Raw genomic sequence first — 27,576 nt, forward strand, 5'->3', positions numbered from 1 at the left:
GTGCGGTGGGCGGGGCTCGGCTAGGTCTCGCCCCTCTTTGAGAACTGCACGGTATCGCGGGACTTGCTCTGTCCAGAACTTCCGGCTCGCTTCGGCCTTGGCGGTCTGAGTTCAGCGATGCGGTCCCGGCTTCTGCTGAGTGCTGCTCGGGGCTTTTGGGCCCTCCGGGCTGCTGGTCCAGCCCGGCGACACGTAAGCTGCGGTAGCCTACCGGTGGAGGAGCTGTTCGCCCGCGGCGGGCCCCTGCGGACCTTTCTCGAGCGCCAGGTAGGGTCTGAAGCCCAGTTGCGGGTCAGAGGGACTGAGCTGGTGGCGGTGGCCAAACTTCTGAGCCAGAAGGAGCAGGAGCTGCAGGAGACCGAGCACTTGCTGCATGGTAAGGGCCAGGCCCAGGAGAACGGGATTCAGAGCGGATTCTTGACTCTTCGCTTGTCATTTCCACTAACCCGCTGGTCAGGTGTCCACACTCTCTCCGAGTTTGAAGTCCATTCAGCTGTAGGCCTTTTTGATTTGCATCAGAGGTCAAGGCATCCTTACGTGGGTCCTGGTCCCATCCTCTCCTTGTGCTCCCGTGACACAGCCCTCTGCACCCTTTTACAAAACTTAAGTTGACTTTTATCGGTTGCGTATTTAATAGCAGATCATTAGCTCATCCGGGACAAATAAGGCACTATTCCTATTACGGGTTCAAGAGCAGTGTTTCTCTAAGCGTGGTAAGGGAACCAGCAGCAAAAGTGACAGGAAAGGTGCTGCTAAAGAGACCCAGACTCAGAAAATGAGATCTAGAAATACGCATTTTTTACAAGTTTCACAGATGATTAGTGTCCATTTGAATCTGCGTGGGGCCCATGATTCTGCATTTCTGCAATCTCCTGGGGACGCCTAGCTTCAGGTGTGTGGACCACAGATTGGGTAGTAACATTCTAGAGAGAGCCACAATCTATTGGGGGCAAGAAAATTAATTATAATACAGCTGAAAGTGAGAACATATATGAATAAAGACTTAGGAAAGCAAGGAGAACTTGTTGAGAAAGACTGTACAGGGATAAAGGCCCACCGTTAGATGATATAGTAATAGTTTAACCCTTATTGATCCTTTACCACACTCCAGACTTTGCCTAGCTTTCTTTATTCACTCACCCAGTTCACATAATAAACCATGTGGTAGGTTCTATTAGCCTCATGCAGCAGAAGAGGAACCCGAGGCATAAAAGTAAAGTAACTCAGCTCGGGTTATACAACTTGTAAGGAATGGACCTTGGATTGGACTGACTTCACATCCCAAGCTCTTAATCACTGAACTCTGTGTTAACCAAGGAAGAATTATGGGGAGTTGGAGGTTGGAACCATTTTGAAAGGGGCTCAAATACTAATCTAAAAAGTTTGATTTTATCCTGCTGGCAGAAGGAGCCAGCAGAAGCTTTTAGATTGGAGAGTGAATGATGGAGATAGCCTTGTTGCTTAGGAACCTTGATTTGTCGCAGTTTAGAATCATCCTGGAATAAGACTGAAGATGCCATGGAAAACAGAAGGCTAATGCAGTCGTCTAGGTAAGAGATAAGGAGAGTCTGAATTAAGTCATTTAGAAGAAAAGGAAAATGCCCAGAGAGTTGTAAAAAAATTAGAAAAAAATATATTTTGGGGAAAAATTAAATTGATTTCATACTTTAAGCCAAGCTTAAAGTCCAAGTGGATTTAAGGGTTAAATATTTTAAAAATCAAATTATAGAGAAGTAAACAATGTTAGAAAATTGTTGCTGGCAGAATGCATCTCAGCTTAAAAACAATAGAAAATGTAATTTGGCAAATCCTGACTTCTTACTATATGTCAGACACCACTAAAATTACCCCCCAAGTTGTTATTTTTCCTTCAGTTATAATAACAAAAATTATTACCTTGAATTTTATTAGCAATTTAACACTAATTAAGGAAAACTTAAGTTGCTACCTTTTTTTTCTTAGATGAAAATGAAGACTTAAGGAAACTTGCAGAGAATGAAATAACTTCGTGTCAAAAAGAAATAGCTCAGTTGAAGCATCAGGTATAGTATTTGTGCAAAGCATAAAGCATTCGTGCTGTTACTTCTAGTAAAAATGGATTTTACTGGAAGTTTATAAAAGCAAGTCAAGAATTCAGCAGCTTGCTAGTATTTATAATTATAAACTGGTTTCTAACGCAGGAAAAAGTATACTGCCTGTGGTCCTGTTTTTTTACATACTAAAAGGACTATAGAACTCTGAAAGAAAGATGAATGTCATATTAATAGGATTTGCCAGAAAGGCAGCAGGAACATTTCTTGATCTTTGTGCCTCTGACACTATTTGAGTGCCAGCCTAGCGTGGGCCCTCAGGATTTTTAAAATGGAATTGCATTGATTCAGCGTCATACCTAGGAGAACTGCAGAAGAACACACGGAGTTAGATGAAGAATAGTGAAATTAGATCCAATCTTTAATTCTGTAAAGCAGAGCTGTTACCTCTGGAGACAGAAGTGAGAACATGGTAAGGTGAGGAAGGAGCCTTGTAAGTGGGTGCTTAGTTTAGAGATGCTGTCTCTCAATCAAAGTGTGGAACTTACCAAAAATAAGTGTCCACACCACCCACTCTAGGAGAATAGTTCCATGATAGAGTGAAAATTCTCGTGTCTTCTACCCATTTTCTAATTTTTTTTTTGTGAAGTCGAAGGACATACGTATTAACGATTTCTGTTCACTGGCTAGTAATTAACAAACAGATGTAAATTTTCTCATTTGCTAGTTCAAGATCTGAATGGTCACATTCTGTTGGCACAGGCTAGAGAGATGGAAAAGTAAGAAAACAAGTATCGCTCTTGACCAACACAGAGTGTGGTATTTCAAAACTCGGGTAGACTTGGGTTCAAATTCCAGCTCTTTCATTTTCTAGTTGTATGATACGGGCAACTGGAGTACTCAACCAAACTAAACTTAGTTAAACTTAGTTTCCACAGCCTAAGGTGGAGCTGTTAGTAGTAGCTGCCCAAGATATTTTAAGAATTGAAGTACATAAAGTGCTTAGCAGAGTGCCTGGCAATATTAAAGAACCAATAAATGTTGGCAGCTTTTTTTACTTAATTTCCCTCGTCTAAGAAGTCTTTCTTCTGTATCTCCTTAATTAGCACATACTGAAGTGTGAAGCATACTGCTGTAATGGGAGGAAGACTGATGTAGGCACAAGGATCTGAGTTCTTGTGCCTGTTCTGCCAGTAACTAAGGTTTGGCTCTTTAACAAGTCACTTAACTTCTGGCAACTCATTTTCTTTTACATGTAAAATGAGAGAATTGGACCAGGTCATCTGTCAGGCCATCTTCAGTTCCAAAGTTGCAAGTTTGTCTTTCATATTATAGAAGCTTCAAAAAAATACAAATGCAATTTGAGTGTTTTTTTTTTTTTCTCACCATACTAGGCTATCCATTTCCAAGGGACACAGCTAGAATCTTCTTTTGCATTCTACACACAATATAACGCCCTACTCACAGCAAGCACTTAATTATTAACTGAACAGGGAACTGATACAAAGTATACATGAAGACCAAAAAGAAATGAAAACAAACCTGTAAGTTTTAGTTGAACCTTACAGCATTTTTAATACAGTTATAACAGTAATATATTTTGGAAGTTATGCATTATACAGCTCTAACTGGCAATATGGTTTAAGTTTTAAGTCTTAATTATAGGAGGGGTGATGTTTTTGTATTTGCAGATTATCTTACTTTTGGTTCCCTCAGAAGAAGCAGATGAAAGTGACTTGATCCTGGAGGTAACTGCTGGAGTTGGGGGTCAGGAGGCAATGCTGTTTACTTCAGAGGTATTTGCTATGTATCAGCAGTACGCCACATTTAAAAGATGGCATTTTGAAACCCTGGAATATTTCCCAAGTGAAACAGGTCAGTAAACTGTTCGATTTTCTGTTTCGAGAAACGTATAGATTTAATTTATCTGTGTATCCTAGGAAAAGGACTGGAAAGACCATGGAAAGGCTTTATAATATATTTGTAAGGATGCTTAAGTAGTTTTATGCTTATTTACTTAATAATTTTGAATGCAAATATACCAATTTTGAAATGACCTATAAAATGTTAGTCATTTAGTACTAACCTTTGAATGGCTAATGGTCTTTTAAAAGTAGGGCTTTAGAAGTGTTATTGAATCACTTTAACAAAAATGCTTTACATGTAATAATTATAAGCAGTAAAGATATTAATATATCAAGTCTTAAAACACTGAATATCATAGATGTGCTAAAGATTTTCAGTATGTTTTATAATCGATACGCTTATTATTTTGAAGCTCTTTGAAATGTATTTCAAGATGGTAGAAGTGATAGTCAGTTGTTTATAAATGGCAGGTATAATAACATGTTTCAAGGTGTTCCCAATGTTTTCAAGGTGGCCTTAGACATGCATCTGCCAGCATTGGGGGCTCAGAAGCCTATAAGCACATGAAATTTGAAGGAGGTGTGCACAGAGTACAGAGAGTGCCCAAGACAGAGAAGCAAGGCCGCATCCACACTAGCACCATGACCGTGGCAATCTTACCCCAACCCACGGAGGTGAGGCATTGCAGTCCCCTCTCCCTGGAATCCTGGGCCCAGGGCAGTGCCTTGTCCCCAGAATACACTCACTGTGCTGAACTGAGTATCTCCTGTTTTTATCTGGCCTTCACCACGTATTTTGAGTTGGTTTTACAAATATTTCAGTCCAAAGAGTATGATTTTAACGATAGAAGGTAAAAATTAAGGATATAAGTGATCTAATCTTGGATTGTCTATTTATTTTTTCCCAACACTAAGCTTAAAGTAGGTATTCTGAGACCATCTCTACAGGAGACATAGTATTAAATAGAGTTCAAGAGTGATTATCTTTATAAGGACTTTCTGCACGTGACTTGTTCCCAGGGTATTAGTAGGGAGAATCCTGTTTTAACAAAGGGTGACTGCTTAACAGAATTGCTACTTTATAATGCAATCATATTAAAATGGAAATATATTGTTAAGTGTTCATAATGTTATGTATACTTTATTTTCACAAATAAATTCTCAGCATATAATATTTGTAAGGTAACTTAGTTGGGAAGTTCTCTTTTGCTTACGTCCCTTTTGCTGAAAAGTGATAGGAAATACCTGACTTGTTTTTCCAATTTGAGAAGGAAATTTGAGGGTTTCTGCTTATTAATTTTGGAGAAAAGACCTGTTTGACTCTCTAGGGTTAATGGAGTTCCTTTCTTTAGACCTAATTTTTGTGTGAAGCAGAGATGCGGAACAGAACAGTTCAAGGAGAGAAGGAAGTAGGAGAGATCGCAGGAGCCACAGCTAGGTACTAGTCACTTTGGTTTAAGCATCTTGGAGATGAAAGGAGTTTTCAGGAAAAGATGGAGACTGAGGTCCATATATCATCTCATTTAGTTCTTTTAGTAACATAAGAAGCCATGAGACACGGAGGGCCTCTGAATGGTGGGATCCCTGTTGCCCAGGTTGTGGACCTGTCAGAGTGGTCCACAGATGTTCACGAAACAGCTTTTCAAATACAGCGCTTCGGACTCCAGGACAGAGCATTATCCTGATGTCAGAGCCTAGTGTATTTATGAACTGAGTCTACACTCTTGATTTCTTGGCCTTTGCGATTTCCATTTATCTCTCCTCTGCCTCAAAATATGTTTTAAGTCCTCCTTTGTTTAAAATTAAAATAAACCCTTCCCATAGTTCTTAAGCTAGCGTCATTTTTTTACCTCTGCTAAAGTCTTTATGAACTCGGAAATATTCCACAAAATGTCATTTTAGCTGTTACATTCACACTTCTATTAGTAGCTGAGTTCTGAGCTGGTAAGAAGAGGGACATATAGAGAGAATTTCAGTTTTTGAGGATTAGGGAGGGCTTGATTTTGTTTTGTATTATATTTTGTTATTCTGCTCTTCCAAAAAGAAAGGTTTTAAAAATGGTATCCTTCCAACTATTCTTAAATTTAAACATTCTAAATCTTGTATAAATTCTCTACATGGCAGGTATTTTTATTTATAAATGGTTAGTTCTGCCCTTTGAACAGATCATACATGTAATTGTTTAAAATCCCAGCTTTTCCTTCTGTGTATAGATTAATCTGGTGATTAACCCTAAAGATCTGAGAATTGATACTAAGCGAGCCAGTGGAGCCGGAGGGCAGCACGTCAATACCACGGACAGCGCTGTCCGGATAGTTCATCTTCCAACAGGTATGCACTTGCCTCTTCAGCAGAAAACACTAAGAAATCAAATTCTGAACGACTTGATTAATTTTCCACCAAAACAGATCCCCAGTTACCAGGGGAATACAGGCTACAAGGGATTGTTACTCAGTACTTGGTTTATCTAGAACCCTTAGCGGACACTCTGCAGGATAATGACAAAGCTAGGAAGAGGGAGGGATCTCCCCAGGAAATGCCCATGTTAGTGACTATACCATTAATTTAAAAAATCTTCACAGTGAAGTAGTATTATGGGTTCTTCTTTATCAGAAAATGCTCTAAATGCTACAGGCTCTTAGCCTTTTTTGGAAGGAGGAGGAAATGAATTCCTTTGAGAAAATGAAAGCTTGGATCTGCTACCCAGAAACATACTTATATGCAAAGTTTCGCAAGTAATTTTAGGAGTTCCTTTCCATTAAGTCCATTTACAGACACCCAGGGGTTCTGATTCCAGACAGTTATGCAGTGGAGCTATAGCTAAGTATTTGTTAAGTCTTCAAAATACTATTAGGTAGAACGAGTATTAATGTAGTGATGTACATGTGGTAAAGAGCATATGGATAGTAAACCTCAGTAACCTAGAACGAATACAGAAATCTCCTACTATAAATGATCTCAAGTAGGCATAATTCCTATTAACTGATAGTGGTTGATGGGCATGCTGGGTTGAGTTTTTTTTTTTCAGTATGAGGAAATCCTCTTGTTAAACTTAAAGATGATGTCATGTAACACAAACAGGAATAGAAAAAAGTGGAAGGATATCCTCAAAAATATTAATAGTGATTATGTCTGGTAATAAGATTAACTTTTATAATTCAGTCTGTATAATAATTAATTACTACTTTAATAAAAATTATGGTGGCTAGCTGAAGTTACCAAAAAACAACCCATATTAAATGATTAATGCTTATTGTTTAGTATGTATGCCTTCAGTAATACTTTGAGCCAGTACTCAAATTTTCAGTTTTCTGATAACTATAAAAGTTATTTGTTAAGTTTATAATCTTCCTTTTTTATATTAGAGTCCTATTTTTTTCCCTTATAAAAGAAGAAGAAAAAGGATGAGAAAGAAAAGGAGTATTCCTTGATAATAAATGAAGATTTTTCTATTAAAACTCTTTAATTCTCATAACATTATTCAGGTATTGTTTCTGAATGCCAACAAGAGAGATCTCAACTGAAAAATAGAGAGATGGCCATGAAAAAGTTACGTGCAAAACTGTACAGCCTGCATCTAGAAGAAGAAACAACTAAAAGATACAATGCTAGAAAAATTCAGGTAAAAGTGAGTTTAAAAAAAAAATGCTTTTAAAGGTTAAAAATATTTTTAAAGAACCCAGTTTTTATATATGTTAAAATTATTTCTGTCACAATTAGGGCAATTCAGGTGGCCCAACCGAGGGCCACACTTGTTTTATACGAATCTACACCTCTGCCCTGTTTTATATTCAAAGGTGTTTTTCTCAGACTTTCATCCAAGTTATTTTAAAAAGGTATGTGGAGTTCCCATTCATTTTGAATCCTTTGAAAATTATGGAAGAAAGCTAGAAAGCAAACTGAACTTACTTTCTTCCTGTTTGGCATTTGATTTTTATAATTACAGGGCCCTTCTGTTAACTCCTTATTACACAGAGGGCATCACTTCACCATGACTGATGATGACCAGATTAAGTTAGACTATATGTATTTAGCTACCATCTGAATAGCATCTGTGTGCCAGGCTGTATGTATGCGTCATCACTGTGCAGTTGGTATTATTAGTCTGTATTTAACAGATGGGGAAACTAAAGTTTAGAGTTGAAATAAATTGCCTGAAGTCATAAATTACTGAAGAGAGAGGATTCAAAATTCAAATTCTAACCTGTGTGACTTTAAAGCCTGTATTCTTTTTTCTGTATCATATTCCCAAGTTATTTAATGGTTCAAAATATTTAAAACTTGGTTCTTAACGTTGTGTTTCAAATTATACACTAAGAACTTAATCTCCAGGTAAGTTAAATTTGTAGGCTTAGTTGCCCTAAATTTAACTATCTCATTTTTTTTTTTAATATATAGATTGGCACTAAAGGAAGGTCAGAGAAAATAAGAACATACAATTTTCCACAGAACCGGGTCACAGATCACAGAATAAATAAGTCACTTCATGATCTTGAAACTTTTATGCAAGGAAAGTATCTACTGGATGAACTTGTACAGTCGTTGAAGGACTATGCTAATTATGAATCTTTAGTAGAACTTATTTCCAAAAAAGTGTAAGTTGATTTGTTATTAAGGACTTGTATAGCTTATGAAAATTCTATTACAGCAAATCACATTGTGGAAATACCAGTATTCTCTTGAAAAACATGTGTTAACACAGTTGGGAGTAACGTGTGTTTTTAATACATAGGTAATTTACATAAATCTTCTCTCAATATATTAGTAAAAAACATAACAATATAATCATGACTCTGTGTTATTTTGGACTCTTCCTTATAAGAAGTAGACAAAGGAAAAAACAGTCCTTTGTTTTATGTAAACTGTTTAATGGATGATTAAAAATTTGGTTTAACTCTTAAGAAAAACTTTAAACTTAAAATAATAGAGATATGACATTAATTACTGTATCCAGTCAGGAGACAGAAACCTACCTTTAATTTGAACAAGGATAATTTTGGTATAAAGGATATTTAACTGATGATAGGATAAGTTGTTAGGGGATAAAAGATTACCACTCTAGGACAGAGTGCTTCCCCAAGGAAAGAACACCCCCTTGGAAAGGGCATCCCTTCTCCCAGAGCGAGAGTCAGGCCTATGGAGAGTGTGACTTCGGCAGAGAAGTTCCCTGGGTTGCCCTGGGCCAGAGTGGGGGATCAGACCTCACAAGCAGTACCTCAGACCTGCAGGGAATGGTAAGCAGTAAGTCTCCCCCCAGGGTGTTAGCAAAACTTGCTGGAGGGTAAGCACCACCTTGCATCTGCGTTAGTCAGGCTTCTCCTGGAACCTGGAGGCTAGAAGGATGCGGATATGTACAGAAAGAGCTTTACTGAGGAACTGGCTCACAATTATGGAGGCTGGCAAGTGTCTGATCTGCCGGGTGGACCAGCAGGCTGGAGACCCAGGAAAGCTGGTGCTGCAGTTCCGGCCCAAAAGCAGTCTGCTGGAGAATTCTCTCTTGCTCGGGGAAGACCAGTCTTTTTTGCCCTTTTTCAGGTCTTCAACGGATTGGATGAGGCAATTCCACATTATGGAGGGCATTGTGATTTACTCAGAAATTCACTGATGAAAATGTTAATATCATCCAAAACACCCAGAGGAATGTTGACTGAGTATCTAGGTACCCTGTGGCCCAGCCAAGTTGATGCATAAAATTCACCACCATAGTGTCCGAGAGCACCCCTGGCAGGTGTGCATAGCAGCACACTGGAAACAAGAGAAGCCCCTTCCTCCTGCACTGTCTGTCTGTCATCCCCTACTGACAAAGCTTAACATGGTACCAGCTGGCAAAGGAGAAATGTTTATAGGTCCAGCTCCAATATCACAAAGTAAGGCAATAAATCACTAACTGGCACAAACACTCATACTCGTCTAGTTTCAAGAGATGTTTTCGTATTTGCTTGGTGTTAGAAGTTACAAACGTGTTATACTTCACCTTTAAATATTTCAGCTCGTATTTAAAAAAAATAAGGACACTATTCTACTTAATTATTTACAACAAGGTGGGATTTCCAGAGAAACAAATGCAATTTTACTATTAAGGTTATATGATTTAAATGTTAGAGGACTGGGAGACATTTAGTTAACTCTCAAAATTGCACATTTTTCCATATTTGTTAGAATCAACAGTAGTCTGAATTTTTATGACCATATGTACTACATAAATTTAAAACTATATTATTTTCAGGTAATTGTTTCCTCTTTACTAAGTTAACATTTATTAGCCAGATTTCCTTTCAAGCCCCAGCATGTGCTAAATTTTAGCATAATTTTATGCTGGAAATTTTTTACCTTATTCTAAAAGGGAGGTGTAGAAAAAGCATTAAAGGCAGATTAGAATTTAAGCTGGCCAAAGGTTATCACACACATCAGAGAATTTTAATTTGAAGAGTATCCCTCTTCTCTATAATGTTCTGCTCATAAAAGGCATTCTACCTTCAAGCAAACAGTTGATGAATTCAACTTTTAGTGACCTATGTGACTCACGACTACAGCAAGATATGTTCATTCCATAATACTATCTGCATAAGGCCTGATGCAAGCTTGTGTCTGCCAGGTTTATCACTTTCCCCCTGGATCTTTTGGTTTCCTTTTTGAATGAAAGGGACGTATCTACAGGTTATTAAATATTACAATATACTATTATTTCATTTCTTTTTACCTCTGCTAATCGGTAATAACTAGAAAAGTTGGATTGGGATTGTGTAGAGTCTGTAATGTTAGATTTCATTCTGTGAGAGCCAGTAAGTTTACTTATCCCCCATCCTCCACTCCTCCACACCCTGTCCCAAGGAAAAAGAAAATGTCAGAGCGGTAATCATGAAGAATCTTCTATCAATTCTCAAACCTCCTGTCCATTAGAACATTTCCAGACACTCCACGATGTCTTGCATGCTGTCAGTCTACAATAAGGATTTGCTGAAAGAATCAGGGCACTTCTCTCTGCACGTCATTTTGCACTAAAAACTCAATAGTTCTGACTGATACTGATTTGCAGAAAGAGGTACATACATCTGATGACATCTGTTAAAATTCAGAATAACCCTTTCTAAATTTCTCACTAAAACTGAAACTAACAGGTGCTTGTGAACCTACTGAAAAAGTTAATTGTCAGTTAAGGATATTTCAACATAATTAAAGCTCTAACAATTAAAATCAATTATTAAGTAACTTAATAAACAAAAAGAAAAAAGACTCAAACTATTCCAGCTTCACTCTTTATATTATATTACCATAGTAATTTTAATTTTACTAAATCTTAGCCTTTTTTCTGAAAATAAATTTAAAAAATAATGGCTGGAGAATACCTTTTAAGCTGTGGTTAAGATTCAAAGGTTATAGTTCAAGTGCTCAACTAATTTAATGAGAACCGCTCCACCCCACCCCCATCATATATTTGTCTGCACCTAAAAATAAAAGGAGTAAAGATGATCTCTACGGTCAAATGGGGAAGTAATGTGAAAACGTACTGAAAACAATCAGGCCTCTGACAAGTATTACTCCTCAGTATAACACAGAGGAAAATACATGGATTTATCCCAGACAATGGGGATGGAATTTTTGCTTACTAGCTGTGTGGTTCTGTGGGGATGTACTTTAAGCACAATCCAAAAATTGAAAATTCTAGGGTTATTGTGAGAGTTAAAGGCTAACATTTAAAAAGTGCCTAGTAGATTAAAAAAAAGCTACCATAGTTTTAATATTCATTCAACAAATCACTCCCTTGCTAAAATCCCTCCAGCAGCTACCCACTGCTAGAGAAGAAACTCTAAACTCCACATGTATCTGGCTTCCACTTCTCTGACCTCATCTCCTACTTTTCGTCATTCTGTAACAAGCCAAGCACATTCAGTCTCTTTCCTCTGCCTATTAGGCAGACTTTTGTATTGCCAGCTCAACTTCCCGATTTTGGTCCAAAGCCTCAGAAAACTTCCTGACCACCCGAACTATGCCCATTCTCTACCCGCTGACGTTGTTTTATATCCCTCTTTCATTTATTGAAATTGTTCATTGCCAATTTCTTTCCAATTAGAATGTAAACTCCCTGAAGGACAAGACTTTTGTCTTTTCAACCCTGTCTCCAGGACCTAGTACCAGGCCAGGCTGAGGTGAGAGACATATGACTCAGATGCAAAACTGAGGATGCCAAATAGTTCAGCAATCCAGGAAAGTACTAATGCAACATTCTAAAAAATAAAAATTTAATGCAGAAAACCATGCTTAACTATCAAAAACTTTACATAGTAAAGACAGGATCCACTCAGCACCTACGTGACTCATCCTGATGCCGGCCCTGCTTCACACAGGACTTGCCAACAATTTAACTAAGCGCTTACCACAAGCCAAGTATTAACGCTCCCTGAGGCTGCAGAAGAGCAAAAGAACGGGAAAACTACAAAAGACTGGGATTTAGACTTTTGAGAGCTTATGTCCTATGGCTTCAGAGCGTTGATGCACTGTCACTTTAGTACACATTCAAAGAGTAAAAAGTTCAGCATGACTAATAATACGGTACAACTTGTCATCAAAGACTTAACAATTAATACTTTCACCCATTCCTCCACCACTAGAAAACCACGACCAGGAGCCTTCGGTCCCAGGGTGTGAGAATTGGAACTCCTAGGGCAGGATGATTCATTCATTCATTCAGAAGCAGGACTACTTGAGTGCGCTTGGCCTTTAACGAAAAGAAACGAAACCCGGGAGAGTAGATACAAATTTAATAAGCTTAACTTCCGTAACAAAGCACTGGTGGCTGGGGAGAGGTGGTTGAAAATACAAACACTCTTACAAGAAAGAAGTGACTGTCTCAGCTCATCACCGCTGGAAGGCCTCCGGGAGACGCGACTCCAGGTCTCCCGCCATCAGGGGGGCTGGACCAGCTCCGCGCTGGGTGGGACGCGGCCCCACCCACCGCGGCCCGCCGCTCTCCGCTCCCCCAGAGAAACGCGGGGGACCCCAGCGCGCAAGCGCCAACCCGCCAAGTGTAGGCCCGCCGCCCGCCACAGCGCCTGCGCAGAAGACAGAGCAGGGGAAGGGGCGAAACCAGGAGGGAGAGAGGAGCGCGCGTAAATGCTAGAGAGGCGGGCAAAGCCGGGCTTGGGGGAGGGCTCGTCTTCCGGAAAGTCTGCATTCCCGGACGGGCAGAGTCGCCGCTCACCAAACTCCCGCTTGTGAGATGACCGGAGAAAGTCGGCTACCCTCTGTACCCATCGGAGATCTTCAGACAGAAGCCTTCAGGATGAAATCTGGACCCGCAGGAGGCCGGCTCCCCAGACAGCGGAGGGAAGCGTGGCGGGGGCACGCATGCGTGGTAGGCTCTCTCCACGTGCAGCCGGGCCGCGGCCTCCCCGCGCTCGGAGGCCCCGCCCCGGCCCCGCCCCCGGCCTCCGCATCCTTCCGGACGCGCGGAGCCGGCGAAGAGGAAGGAGGTTGGGCCTCGCGGCTCGGCCCCGCCTCGGCACTCTCCTATTGGACCTGGGTGAGGGCACCCCCTCCCACCGCCTTCCCATTGGAGCGCGCGTGCAAGCGGCGCACCCCATTGGGCCGTGCGGATTTGGGCACCAAATTCAAAGATTTTAAAAGTACCAGCTGGCGCCTTTTAGAAGCTAGAGCTCTGAGAAGCTGGCCGCCCCGTCTTACGTCGCGGTGGCAGTTCCCTCACCTGAGGCGGACTCCACTTGTCCTGGCATGAGCCGGCGCCCCTGCAGCTGCTCCCCACGGCCGCCCTCCGGTTCCTGCCGCTGCAGCTACGGCGCCCTGACAGCCGCCGGGCGCCCTCGCCCCTCGGACGGTGGGTGAGAGGAGAGGGCGCGAGCGGGGCTCGCGTTCCCGGAGGGGTGCCCGGTGCAGGGGGACAGGGGGGACCGCGACCCGGGCCCGACACCCTTCCGAGGCTGCGCGTGCGGCCCCTCGCTGGGCCTCGGGCGGGCCCCGGCGGGCCCCGGCGGGCCCCGGGACCGGGGGAACGATGGCTGGGGTCCGGGGAGGGGGAGCAGGGGTGCAGAGGTTGGATGGCGGGCCGGGGTCCCGCCGTGCACGCCGAACCTGGGCGCCAGTACCCGGGGAGGTGCAGGTGAGGGCCTCCCGAGTTGCCCTTTTTCGCGGGGAAGGGCAATCTATCTCCACCCCGCCGGCCTGGGCGCCAAATGCCCCTTCCCCTCCCCCACCCCACCCCGGGCTGCTTCTCTGACAGGCCCACGAGCGGGGGCCCCCAGGATCGGCCAGGGTCCCGATGCGCACTTCTTGCGCCCCTGTTCCATGTCTGTCCCGAACCTCAGGTCCGATGTCAGTCCCCCCGGGTTTTCACCACCTCAGTCTTCCTGGCGGGCGCGGGAGATCGTGCTCGCGGTTATCTCCCGCCTCCTCCAGGCCCGCGCCCTGAAGGGCCCCCTTCCGACCCCTCAGGATTTCCAGGGTCTCCCCTCAACCCACTCCCGCCAATTGGAGGGACCCCCCTCATCGGACTGGGCCCTGTTGGGATGTCCAAACAAAAACGTTCAATTTCTCCTTTTTCCCCTATTACCCAGTGACTCAAGTCTCAAGGCCTGGAGTCAAAAGGAGAGAGGGGGAAAAGAATGCACTTTTTAATACAAAACCATGGATTTATCCAAACGTAGTCGATTTTGAAGAACTTGGGAAGAAGATTTGAGAATTGAAGAATTCTTTTTTTGTTTTGGGGTTTTTTTTTCCTGTGCTCCTGAAAAGCTAGTCTTTTATTCCAACTCCTGGATGGAAGGCACTCAAATAAACGCTTACTTTTATCCCCTTTGTTGCTATCTCTAAAAGAGATTCAGATGCATTCATTTTACCTCAGAAATTACCCAAAATTTTGAAAATTAGCAACTTGATATTGTGATATTTGGTAATCACTGAAAGACGCCCCTTATTTTAAGGAAAGGAATTTAGAAAACTCAAAAAACAATTTTAACAGGTTAAGTCTATTTGTAGAAGACCCTGGATCTTAAATCTCCCTGTGAAGTTCTAGAGATTGGTGGCTTTAAGAACGGATATTTTTTGATTGCTTAATTCCAGTTGTCTTTACTACCTTGCTCCTCAAGACCTTCAAGAGAATATTTACTGTCCCTCTGGACTTTTTTTTCCCTGTTTACAAGTTTGAGGAAATGAAATGAAAAAATGTATTATATTCAAATGCTTCTGAAAGTAGTCTTTTCTAAGATTTTCTCTTAGGGATTATGGCTGATTTGCAGTTTATGGCGGCAAGCCTTGGGGCTCTCTGAAATTCTTAAGGAATAGCCATGGCTCTCACGTTGGGCACATGCTGGTTATCTTGCAGGTACTGGAGATTGTGGAACTTAATTATTTAGTATTGGAATAGCTGTAAAGATTTTTAATTTTAAACACTGTAGTCTAGTTAACTCTGATATTTTAATATGAAGTGTCAGATCTATATTGGAAAGTTAAATAGGTTAAGTACAGTGAACTATAATACAGTTTTTCATGATTGGACTATTGAGTCAGTAAATAAGAGTTTTAAGAAATGTAGTGCTGAATCTACCAGCTCCACGAGGTAGATATTAGTATCTCCATTTCAGAAAAAGTGAAAGAGTAATTGAATGGTCTAGATCACAAAGCTAGTCAAAAGACTGAGCAAGGATTTTCATTTGAAGTTGGATATGATTCCCAGGAAAAATATTTAATTCTCTGAAATGCATGGTCTGTGCAGAGTGTATTTTGCTACCTTTAAAATGTTCATGATTTGCATCATAAAGAATATGAAGGGATTTGGCTTTAAAAAATAATGTGAAAATGGATTGTATTTATTGAACCATATGTGACAGAGGCTCTGCCATGCATTTAGTCCATTTTTGTTTTACCACATTTTATAAATGAGGAAACAGGCTTTAAGAGTTTACTTGCTCAGTGTTTTGTTTTGTTTTGTTTTGTTTTGTTTTGTTTTGTTTTGTTTTTGAAACCTTAGATGCTCAAGATTTAAACACCAGGGAATTGTTTACTCCACTTTCTTTCATCATCCACAACGAATACAGTATGTCTCCAACCTCTGTTGACTTTACCCTTCTAAAAATATCTCAGATCTATCCAGTTATCCTCGTTTCCACTGTGGTTATCCTAGTCTCAGGTGCCTTACATTCTGGACGCCTGTGATAAGCTCTTCTAACTAGTCTCCCTGCTTCCACTCATACCTTCCTACAATTCATTCTCCACAACTGCCAATCATTTTTTTTTTTTAATGTAAACCAAATGTCTCTATTTAGAACCCCTCAAAGTCTCTTTATTACATGATAAATAAAATCCATCTACCTTAAAAATTCTACAGAGCATTCTATATCTCTCCAGCCTTAATTTTCAATCAATTCTTCCCCTAGCTTGCTAAGTTGCAGCCCTGCAAGCCATCCTCTTCTTGAAAGCTCTGCACTTGTCCTTGCATCCAGGTCCACCTCTGTCTGAATTTTGACAAGGCTTTCAGATTTCAGAATGTCACCTCCAGAAGATCTTCCCTGACTGGTTTCTTTCCCTCTCCACATGCTGTCATTAAGTAGGCATTGGATAAATGAATGAAGTGGCAAAACTAGACTCAACCCTCATCTATCTGATTCAAGAAGTCACAGAACCATGTAATACTCTTTTTCCCTTCCAGAATAGCATCAGATGAATTATATTTTCCAAATTGTTTAGGGGCATTTGGGTTGGTGGTGGGGAAGCACTGAACTACTTAGAAGATATGGAATCAGCTTTTTATAGTCTGCTTTCAGCCTCCTTTTATATTAAAAGGTGGCAATTTTACATGGAGATTTTTAAAAGAATGTTACATAACTTCACACTTTAAATCTACAACCAGCATGCAGATTTCGGAACTAGTGAAAGGAACCAGAGTTCCTTGGAGAAATAACTGATTCTATGGCTGGAACGAGGGAAAAACAAGATGAGCCTGACCTTCTTGTTTAGTGCCAAAAAGTAAGGAATGTCAAGTGAACATGGACTTACAATGGCAAACGTTGGGACATTTTGAGCAACAACATAAATAATGTACTATTAGATTATAACCGGAAGTCTGGAAGTCTGTTTTTTTATACTTTTTTTTAATGTTCTTTATCTCACTTCCCAGGTGAGATAGTGGAAGGAATACTGAATTTACAGTCCAGAAGAATAACCATGCCCTCTTAACTACCTGTCAAATCCTGTGCAAGTTACTTAGATAAGTTTCAGTGTTCTCATTTGTAAATAATAGTGCCTCTCCATTCTCCCTTATAAGGTTGTGAGAACCAAGTGTTTGGAAACAAACTGGAAATTGTTAACACTTAAACAATTGTAAGGGGTAGTTGAATCATTACTAGCTCTAAATTTAAAGAACTGTCCATATTCAAAGAATAATGTGGAATGAAAGAAGATCTATAGGATAGTCTCCCAGTAACTGAGCTCTAAAGACAGCAGAGGAAGAATGACTTTGAAAAGAATTGGGTTTCTGAAATACGGTTTCAGGTCTCTTCCCTTTAGGCAGCCAAACAAAAGAAAAGGTGTGTCTTTGTAGGTGGCTTCTTTATAATCCTCTCACATAAAATTCGGTCCTGTGTAAATCATATGTAATTCTTAAGGCAAAAATTAAAATATCTTCGAATTTTTTTACCCTTCTTGGGAGTAAAAGAGAACCACTCAGAATAATTTGTTCTAGAGTTAGGGTTAATTTGGGGGTTAATTACTTTATGCCCCTGAACTCTTAGTTTAAATTTAATCTTTAGGGTCAGTTCAAGGTTTATTGGGTCCTAGAGCACATACCATGTGTCTTTCACTGTGCTAGACATTTGGAACTAGGATTCTTTTCTATTAAGATGTTCTTTAGTACTTTGACTTAAAGTTTCTGCTCTAAGTAAAACCAGTAAAGTTAATATGAAAAGATTACCAGTATTTAGTATGGACTAAATGTGCTGCGTGTACATACATTTACTTACAGGGTAAATTGTTACCTACATATGATTGGTTTGCAGGAGGTATAGTAGATGGGTTACATTTGAAGTACATACCATCTGTATACTCTGCCTTCAAAAATGCTAAGCAGTTTTTATGAACTCATCTACTATCTTCTGTCCCAGAACTATGCCTGTGTTCACATTATCTTTCAAAATGAATGCCCCTTCCCAGCCTCTATGTCCTGACATAATCCTAAACATCCTTCAAAGCTGTTGTTCTCAACTGAGGAATGGGGAGAATTTTGTTTCTTCTGCCTTCCTCCAACTGCCAACATTTGGCAATAAGTAGTAACTGGAGACATTTTTTTTTTTATTTTCCTGCCTAGGGAGTAGCAGCTGCTCATGGCATCAAATGGGTAAAAGTTGCTAAACATCCTACAGTGCACAGGACAGCTCCCAACAACAGAATAGTCTGGGCCAAAATGTCAGTAGTTTGGTTAACTTATGGATGATTAAACTTACCGCCTTTCCTGTCCTTTCTCCAAACTACCTGTAGATTTCTTGATTAATTATTGTGAGGCTTATAATAATTGCTAATGTTTAAATGTATGATTTTTTGTTATTTTTATCAAAATTGTTTTGACCCTTATACATTCCCCTCCATTGTTTTAAATATATTTCTAGAAGTATTTGATCACTGTATCTTTTACCTCAGACCCCATTCTAGATGTATCACATTTCCTTATTTGTCCCATAAGCACAGCTATTTATTAAATAGTCCCTTTTGTCACTATTTTCTGCTTAATCAGATGTAGACTTTAAAAGTCAGATGTTACATAGATTTAAAAGCAAACTGTTCTGAAGTGCCCCTTTAAGAAGATGTATATACTTACAAGACTTTAGTAATATTTTCTCGTATTATTGTTTCATGTCAATAATTAAACTTGAATAATTTCACAGCTACATGGGCAATACACGTGCTGAGAGAATGCAAACTAAGTCTCTATGTCCCAAACTTTAAGAAGTAGAGATATGTTGAAATTTTGCCATTAGGCGATAAATAATGTCATGTTCTTTTTGTAGGTTGTAAAGAAGAAAGTTCTACTCTCTCTGTTAAGATGAAGTGTGATTTTAATTATAACCGTGTTCATTCTGAAGTTAAACCTGTAAAACCTGATGACAGTCGAAGACAAGGTTCCTGCACTCCTGCATATTTGGAAGATTCTTACAAAGGCCGCACTAAAGACTATGAAAGGTTATCAGATATTGGGTCACCAATTGTGAGCCCCAGGATTGTAGAACTTGAAACTGAAAACAAGCCCTTGCATAATAAGGAAAATCAGCATGTGCAACAGACACTTAATAGTTCAAATGACGCAGAAGAACTAGAGACCGGTGGCCCTTATGAAGACAGTGGCTACTCTTCATTTTCACAACAAAGTGGCCTCAGTGAACATGAAGACAGTAGCCTTCCCCTGGTGGAAAATTTCAGTGACAGTCCGCAGTCTTGCCTGCCACAGACGCAAAGCCCAGACCACTATCCCAACAAAAACTTGCTGCCCGCTCTTCATTTTGCAAAAGTGGTTTGTTCAACATTAAAAAAAAATTCTAAGCGAAATCCTAAAATAGACCGGGAGAAGCTGAAAGAATTTATATCCAGTGGAAATTTCAGATTACAGAATATAATTGGCAGGAAAATGGGCCTAGAATGTGTAGATATTCTCAGTGAACTCTTTCGAAGGGGACTCAGACATCTCTTAGCAAATATTTTAACACAGCTCAGTGATATGGACTTAATCAAGTAAGTATCGTTGCTCTGAGTGTATTAGTATAATCCATTGAACATTTTTGTTAGATGGCTCAGTACCACCAGCTCATGCCAAGACTTAGTAGGTAGTCTTGTGCTGTATAATTGAGGTAGCAACTTTTGTCTGGTTGCTAGTATTTTACTGCCTGTGTAACACTAAGATGAAAGAATGAAAGTATGATTTAATCCAGTTCTTTCAAATTTCATATTTATGCTGTGTTAGAAAACTTTCTGTTAGATTGGGATCTTTTGGTTTTTTTTGTTGTTGTTCTGAAATTGCTAATAGATAAGCTACATCTTTTGGGCTTACCTTGTAAACAACAGCCTAGGTCTAATGTACAGGTCCAATAAGAATTATGATTTTTGTCCCACTTGAAAGTGAAATAATTTCTGTTCTTATTAGGCCATTTTCAATGTAGGGCTCCTAAATTGGACAGTGATGAAAATATGGAAACCCACAAATGGATCTGATTATGACTGTTTCTTAGAAACCTTCTGTTAAACTACCCTTTCTTCCTTGTTCCACTAGAGAAAATCTGTTAGGCTGAGGTAACTGAGAATTAAGATGTTTATAAAGACTGTTGGATTAGATTGCCTCCAGCTCAACTGAGTTTATTTTTGGCTTTTTGAAAAAAAATTTTTAGAGGTACTTTTTGTGTTACTTTACACTGGTTCATGAAGTATAGCTGAAGCAAAACAGACATAAGTATTGATTTTTATTATCGGCTAGCTTCTTGAGGGATAATCAACATCACAACATTTTAGTTAACAAAATGGATTTTTTTAATTGATTTCTATTAACAGCAGTTTATTCTCAAGTTCTTTGAAATTTGTCTATAACATTACCAAATAGCCAAGATGGTGCCATATATACAATGGGGCTGCTTATGTAATACTTGTGGATATTGTGAAAAAATGAAGTACGAAGCAGTGGTTCTTAAGCCTGGACGCACTTGGAATTACTTGATAGTGAGCTTTCAAAAAAATCCAGAGCCCTGGCCCCCATTTTTGTTAATTAAACCCAAGTGACTATCCATGGGGCATCCTTAAATCTTAATGAATGCCTCATGCAATTCTAATGTATAGCACAGCTAATAGAAATTTCTCTTTTGCACTGTCATTGTTCCTGTAATATATTCATCTTAGCTCTTTGTGATGCTCTAATTGTTTCCTTTATAATTTACTTTTCCAGTGTGTCTAAGGTGAGCACAACTTGGAAGAAGATTCTAGAAGATGATAAGGGGGCATTGCAATTGTACAATAAAGCAATACAAAGAATTACTGTAAGTCTTGGCAGTTGTTGTAATTTTAATATATAGCAGTGCTTATTACCTTTAGAAAGAGAGGAAAATAGTAAAGATAACAAATGATACGGAAATCCTTTATATCATAACTCATTAAAAAATTCAAAGATAAAGGGGATGAGATCCCACCCCAGTCGTTTATTTCTTAGGTTCTCCATAGAAATGAAATGTCCAAAAGCAAAGGGAAAATTACTCAGGTCTCAGATGGTGAGGGTTGACCGTTAGCCAGTCTTGGTTACCATTTGTATTTTTCTGTTAACAAGTATTCAGTAAGTTATCTACATATTGAAGATTCTTAATGTAGGAAGGGGATTGATTTACTTTCCAAAATAGTAACTTTGGAGATAGTTCTGAGAATAAAGATCAATACATGATTAAAATTTTCAGGCCCAGGAGTTGGCATACTTAGGTCCAAATTTTGGTGCTGCTACTTACTAGCCCTGTAACTTAGACAAACATTGCTTAAATTCTCCAAGTTCAGTGTCTTTATTTATAAACTGGTGTTATGGAAATTTTTCTAATCTTAAAAGATTGTTTTGAATCCATTCATAACACTGAGATGACACTTAAACATGACTGTTGCCATCTGCTGGTGGCCTGGAAGAATGACCTTTTGTCCTGGCAGTAGTGCTTTATAAATCATGTATTAAGTGCTAGATACTAAACATGTAAAGTACTTTGTCAATTTCTGATTTGCAGTTTCTCTCAATAACTTCGTTGTTAGGCTTTAAATGTCTGAATAGTTGTGTGTGGCTGTGCTTAACCATGTGCAAGTAAATCGGATGCAAGAATAAATCCTTTTTATTCTCATTTGTCCTTTTTTACATGCACAGACATAAAAATGCCTGCTTGATGAGAATACGAGAGAGTGTTTTTTAGTCCTATTAAAACTTTTTTTTTTTAATTAGGAAAAGAACATTAAGTTTTCACCACATGCTTCAACCAGAGAATATGTTTTATTCAGAACTGCATTAGCGTCTGTGCAAAAATCAGCAACCCAGACTCTCCCCAAAAAAGATGCTCGAACCAAGTTACCTGATCCAGGTGATCAGAAAGGTTCTACTTATAGTCGACACAGTGAATTCTCTGAGGTAATTATTTGTTTAATAAATTAGAAACATATGGAGCATTTATTAAAAGGGTGTAGAGTATGAAAACCATTTATAATTCAATTAATCAAATTAGGAAAGTACACAGATGTCTTTTTATGCCAAAATAATACATATAATTTGTCATTGTTTATGATAGTTCAGTGGTGTTGAGATCTGATTTGGAAGCACTAAGAAGATAAGGAAAACCTTGATTTTGAAGTTTCTTATAAAACTTTTCAATATTGCATTTCACAATTACTGCCCTAAATAACTGAGGAGCAGGGCTAAGCAGGAAGAGGCCAACTTTCAGAAATTGAGGACCTCCAAGTATACTTTTAAATCATTGAGTAATGTGTATTCTACTCACACGTGAATAATTTTGCAAGCTTAATTTTAAAAACCACCATCTGCATGTTTTGAAATAAAATGTTCACTGTCTTATATAATATATAATAAAATTTAGTTTTCTGTCTTAAATGTTCCTGATATAACTAACAGAACACGTAGTTATTCAAAAACACTTATTGAGCATTTTATCAGGCACTGCATAGATACGGAAACATGGTACCCTTCACAGCTACATAAAGATCAATGCCATATAATGTGGTAGGTGCTTTAAAAAAAATAGAACTAGAGGTAAAAGAGTAACCAACTCCTGAGTGACACCAGGAAGACCTCACAAAAGGTGGCATTTAAGTTAGGTAATGATGTGTGAGTAGCATTCATGAATAAAAGAGCATTTTGTAGCATTAGGAAATGGCCACTGGACCAATTGACAAGTAATAACTCTCACTCTTTGAACAGTAAGCTTAAGGGCGGGAGTTGTGTGTGACATTGGTGCTTTATACATGTATTGGGGTAGAGGTGCCCTTGTTTTTACTAAGTTACATTCAGTCCTTACTAAAATCTGTTTATGGATTTTTTTTCTTTCCAGGTTGCCAAGACTTTGAAAAAGAACGAAAGCCTCAAAGCCTGTGTTCGCTGTAATTCACCTGCAAAATATGATTGCTATTTACAACGGGCAACCTGTAAACGGGAAGGCTGTGGATTTGATTATTGTACAAGGTGCCTATGTAATTATCACACCACCAAAGACTGTTCAAATGGCAAGCCCCTAAAAGCCAGTTATAAAATGGGTCCTCTACCTGGCACTAAGAAAAGCAAGAAGAATTTACGAAGATTGTGATCTCTTATGAAATCAATTGTAACTGATCATGAAGGTTAGTTAGAAAAATGTTAGATTTTAATTTAAAACATAAAAAAAATAAATGTCTTGTGATTTTCAATTTTATGTTGAAATCAATGTACATGGGATTTTTTTGCCCAGTGAGCAAAGAGGATGTACACCTCTTAAAATATTTTACAATTTAATGTGAAAAAGTTTAAAACTCTCAATATAAACCAGAAAATTTAAATATTTTAAGAAAAAGGGAAACTAGTTATCTGATGATTGTGATTCAGAGGTAAAATAAAATTGATTCAATTTTATGGTAAAGGAAAGCCATGTAATTTTACCTTGACAGTCTTAAATATAACTCTTGGTTACCATCTTTTAGCATTTGAGACATTTTATTTGCTTTACCAAATTAATAATACCAATTGAAATATCAACTTCTGGTGTCTGTTAATTTAAATGTTTTGTCACCTTTAACCTCTTTTCCAGTGTGTATATATCCCATAAAGTATCTTTTGTGAAATCTTTCTTGTTTTCCTTATTTGTAAAGTTTGTATGTTTTAATATTTTGTACATATGTAAATATTTCTGTATTTTTATGTGTCAAAATAAGAAAATAAATGTCTTTTGTATATACATGTGAATAAATTTTTTTCCTGTTATGAATAAAAGTGTTACAAGCTTAATAAATATTATGAGTATTTTATTTAGATAAACATTTTAATCCTAGAAACAGCTGAGGTAAGAAGCTGTAGGGGACTCATTGCTATATGTGAAGGCACTGAGTTGATCTTTATCTGTCTATTGCCTGGGGACCTTGTGAGATTACCAGGCTCTACTCTGATAAGAGTTTTCTCCCCACTCAGTATCTTAGTAGTTGTAGAGGTGGGTCTTGAAATAAGCATCTCGAGGTGGTTCAATAAAAAACCATAAAACAGACTTTGAGAAATACTGGTGTATTAATTCATCATTAAACCAGTTAAACTGTATGGGTTAAACAGCCACCAAAAATAAATAAATAAATAAAAATTATATTGAAAGGATTAAAAAGTATGTAGAATAAAATGTTATCTTTGACTGCAATCAGAGCGTTTGTGCTGATAAGAGCCTAGGACAAGGACATTTTTCCCCCTTAATTCTAAAGTTGAATATATTTTGGTTTCAATTATGCATACAGACAAATTAAGAGTTTGAATTCAGACCAGATGCCTAAAGACTTAAGAGTGGGCCTCACAGATCCTCTCAATCAATAGGGCCTCAAAGAAGCTTAAAAGGTCTTTGCTCTTGATCTCAGAGGAAGCCTGAAGTAGGGGATTTAAATCAGATGGATCTGTGGGTGTGCCTTGTCTAATGGAGTAAAACCGCCAATAAAATTAACACTTTTTTCTTGAGCTATGTTGAGGTAAAGTTGACAGACAAAAACATTAAGTGTGTCATTTGATGTTTTGACATGCACACATGAAGTCATCACCATCACCACAACTAAGATAATGAACATAACCATCATACCCCAGTGTTTTCCTGCCCATTTGTAAAGCCTCCAATTAGTCCCCAGGCAATCACTGATCTTTATGTCACTGTAGATTAGTTTGTTTTTTCTAGAATTTTGTATAAGTTCATTATGTACTCCTCGTCTGACTATCACTAAATATTCTGAGATTCATGCATTTTGCGTTCATCCCTTTTTCTTAATAAGCAATACACTGTTCGATATACCAGTTCATCTATGTGTATGTTCACCTTTTGTTGGACATCGAGATTTTTCTCCCAGTTTTTTGCTATTAGGATTGAAGGTGCTGTAATCATTTGTATACAAGTCTTTGTAAGTGGTATTCTTTCATTTCTCTTGGTAAATGTCTAGAAGTAGAATGGTTGGATTATATGATCAGTGTATGTTTTAACTTGTTAAGAAAATACCAAAATGTTTCCAAAGGTGCTGTATCATTTTACAATCTCACCAGCAGTGTGTGGGAGTTCCATTTACTTCACCTTCTCATCAGCACTTAGTCTAATTTCAGCTATTCTAATATGTGTGTAGCAGTGTCCCATTGTGGTTTTAATTTACATCCCCCTAATGACTAATGGTGTTTGCCATTGTTATTTGCCATCATACATTTTCTTTGGTCAAGTGTCTAGTCAAACGGTTTTATATGTGTGTATGTGTTACTGTTGATATCTGAGAGTATATACTCCAGGCACAAGTGCTTTATTAAAGTGTGTCTTGTCTTTCAATTTCTTAGTGTATTTGGAAGACTTTATTTTTGATCAAGTCCAGATTATCAATTATTTATCTTTAATGGATGATACTTTTGTTGTTGCATCTCAGAAATCTGCCTAGCCTAAAAGCATGTGTAGCTTTCTCCTGTTTTCTTCTAGAAGCTTTATAGTTGTAAATTTCACATTTATGTCTATTATCCATTTGCAGTTAAATTTTGAATATAGTTTTTTCTTTTCATGCCTTACACATCTTGTGTCAGATTTATTCCTAAGTATTTTATATTTTAATACTATTGTAAATGGTGTCTTTAAACTCAGTTTTCAATTATTTATTTTTAACATATTGAAATGCAATTGATTGATCTTATATCCTACAACCTTGCTAAAGTCAATTAGTTATCAGATTTTCTATGTAGATCACCTATGTCTTCTGAAAATACAGTTTCATTTCTTCCATTAGTCTATATGCCTTTTATTTCTTTTTCTTGCCATATTATACTGGCTTAAGCCTCCAGCAAAATGTTCAATAGAAGAGCCTTTAAAATATCCCACAATGATCCCATCCTCTTGGTATATACAGCTTTGTGCAGTCTCCCATGCTGCCTCAGGTTTGGTCTATGTGACTAATAGAATAGAGCAGAAGTGATGGCATGTCAGTTCCAAGACTGTTATCAAAGCCATGGTGATTTATATTTCTTTTTCTCTCAGATCCCCCACTGGGGGACGGTCCACTGTGAGCAGCCTACAGAGGGGCCCACATTGTGAGGAACTGAGGTCTTTGGAAAGTCCCACATGGAGGAGAATTGAGCTTCCTTCCAGTTGCTGAGTCTGTGAGTCTTTGGAAAGCAGATCCTCCAGCTCCAGTCTTGGCTTCAGACAGAGTTAGTCCCTGAATACAACTTGAGACACCCAATTAAACTGCTCCCAAATTCCTGACCCCACCACCAGATAATAAATGTTTCTTGTTTTAAGCCCCAAAGTTTGAGGATGATTGTTTATGTGATAATAGACAACTAATTCAAAGTGGGCACACCTTTCTAGGAGCCTCGGATAAGAGAAAGATGAACAGAAGTCTTTCTTCATGCTCTCCAATTAGCTACACTAATGAATATTAAGAAGTTCAAGTTTTCCCCAGGACTCCAAGACATGTAATTTCTTGGCCTGGAAACAATTCTAGCATAAGCACAGGAGGAAAAGCCACCTTACAGCTGCGTAGAAGGTCCCTGAACAAAGAACTCACACTCCCAGACCAAGATAGGTTTGGGACTAGTATGGTCACCAAAATTATTAGGCTATTTGAAGTCTGCTACAGAAGGGAGAATGAACAACATAGATGTTAGTATTTTCATGTTTACTGTGATACATATATTTTTTAAAGTCTTTTTTTTTTTTTACAGAAAGTCACAGTACTAGCTTAAAGCTTACTAAAACGTCTTTCTTTGTATTCTGGCATCCTTTATGTTTTACGAGTTGAATCTAGATACATCTTACCTCAAATGATTCCTTAGGTGTGTTTCATGTTGTGGCAAGAATAGATGACCACATTCAGAAGGGCCCTGAAGCTGACGCTGCTCAGACGTGGTCTCTCCTGGGAGCTGATCTCCAAGGCGACTTCCTTTCCAAGGCATCTCTGGTCAGGCCGGTGGGCAGTGTGTACTTTCACACAGTCACTCCTGGCCACGCTAACACAGTGCCGGGACCGCTGGTGTTTCTGATTAGTTGGAGCGATCGTTTAGTAGCAAATGCTACTTCATTGAGACCTTTATTCTACCGAAGAAGGTTAAGGTTTGGCAGCTCTGTATTCATTCTGTACCACTTATGATGGTGGAGATTATATTCCAGCGTTTCTGCTAAAATCTCAACGTGTTCATACTCACTGGTCTTTTGTGAGTGATCTCCTTGTCATATTTCACTGGAGCAAATCCTATATTTGCATGTTAGCACAAAAGCCTTGTTTACCTTGGACCAAGGCTCATGTCGGTGTGTTACTTGACACCCAGAGGTTAGCATTTCCATGTCCTCTGGCTGGGGACTTTGCCATGTTCCGTTCACACAATTTGAGGGACTGCCCAAACGATTGCGTGTAAGACAGAACAGTGCTAGTTCTTCCACTAAAGTAATTTCTTAAAATCCTAATCTCCCCTGGGTTGCTTGGCGTAATTC

General features: G+C 38.8%; 2 protein-coding genes across 11 annotated transcripts; both read left to right on the plus strand.

Annotated features, from left to right (window-relative positions):
• The first annotated feature begins 18 nt into the window (after positions 1 to 18).
• MTRF1L (mitochondrial translation release factor 1 like) lies at positions 19 to 8,686 on the plus strand. 7 transcript variants are annotated; one of them, XM_074368130.1, is made up of 7 exons: positions 47 to 376; positions 1,963 to 2,042; positions 3,722 to 3,905; positions 4,407 to 4,570; positions 6,109 to 6,226; positions 7,381 to 7,523; positions 8,294 to 8,686. In XM_074368130.1, the coding sequence occupies exons 1-7, from the start codon at positions 118 to 120 to the stop codon at positions 8,492 to 8,494; spliced, it is 1,149 nt and encodes a 382-aa protein (XP_074224231.1). In that variant the 5' UTR covers positions 47 to 117; the 3' UTR covers positions 8,495 to 8,686. The 7 variants fall into 7 exon arrangements, 5 of the variants coding, with proteins under 5 accessions (XP_045380395.1, XP_045380396.1, XP_074224232.1 ...); XM_010965725.3 differs by having other exon boundaries at positions 55 to 376; positions 7,381 to 7,517; XR_012508530.1 differs by lacking the exons at positions 4,407 to 4,570; positions 8,294 to 8,686 and having other exon boundaries at positions 35 to 376; positions 7,381 to 7,462.
• A 3,936-nt stretch (positions 8,687 to 12,622) lies between these two features.
• FBXO5 (F-box protein 5) lies at positions 12,623 to 23,832 on the plus strand. Of its 4 annotated transcripts, XM_074368136.1 has the most exons (6): positions 12,624 to 13,727; positions 15,113 to 15,230; positions 18,904 to 19,621; positions 20,820 to 20,910; positions 21,840 to 22,022; positions 22,957 to 23,832. In XM_074368136.1, the coding sequence occupies exons 3-6, from the start codon at positions 18,939 to 18,941 to the stop codon at positions 23,206 to 23,208; spliced, it is 1,209 nt and encodes a 402-aa protein (XP_074224237.1). In that variant the 5' UTR covers positions 12,624 to 13,727; positions 15,113 to 15,230; positions 18,904 to 18,938; the 3' UTR covers positions 23,209 to 23,832. The 4 variants fall into 4 exon arrangements, with proteins under 4 accessions (XP_074224236.1, XP_074224237.1, XP_010964025.2 ...); XM_074368135.1 differs by lacking the exon at positions 15,113 to 15,230 and having other exon boundaries at positions 12,623 to 13,727; XM_010965723.3 differs by lacking the exon at positions 12,624 to 13,727 and having other exon boundaries at positions 13,758 to 15,230.
• Positions 23,833 to 27,576: the final 3,744 nt, after the last annotated feature.

Source organism: Camelus bactrianus, chromosome 8 (assembly GCF_048773025.1).
Source record: "Camelus bactrianus isolate YW-2024 breed Bactrian camel chromosome 8, ASM4877302v1, whole genome shotgun sequence".
Taxonomy (NCBI): Eukaryota; Metazoa; Chordata; class Mammalia; order Artiodactyla; family Camelidae; genus Camelus; species Camelus bactrianus.

What these genes read in the sequence shown, in the direction of transcription:
- MTRF1L (XM_074368130.1), top strand. Translation starts at nt 118, where the DNA reads ATGCGGTCCCGGCTTCTGCTGAGTGCTGCTCGGGGCTTTTGGGCCCTC. An exon ending in TAGCTCAGTTGAAGCATCAG is followed by an intron (nt 2,043 to 3,721) that starts GTATAGTATTTG and finishes TTGTATTTGCAG; the next exon opens with ATTATCTTACTTTTGGTTCC. An exon ending in CTAGAAAAATTCAGGTAAAA is followed by an intron (nt 7,524 to 8,293) that starts GTGAGTTTAAAA and finishes TTTAATATATAG; the next exon opens with ATTGGCACTAAAGGAAGGTC.
- FBXO5 (XM_074368135.1), top strand. Translation starts at nt 13,625, where the DNA reads ATGAGCCGGCGCCCCTGCAGCTGCTCCCCACGGCCGCCCTCCGGTTCC. An exon ending in AAGCAATACAAAGAATTACT is followed by an intron (nt 20,911 to 21,839) that starts GTAAGTCTTGGC and finishes TTTTTTAATTAG; the next exon opens with GAAAAGAACATTAAGTTTTC. An exon ending in GACACAGTGAATTCTCTGAG is followed by an intron (nt 22,023 to 22,956) that starts GTAATTATTTGT and finishes TTTTCTTTCCAG; the next exon opens with GTTGCCAAGACTTTGAAAAA.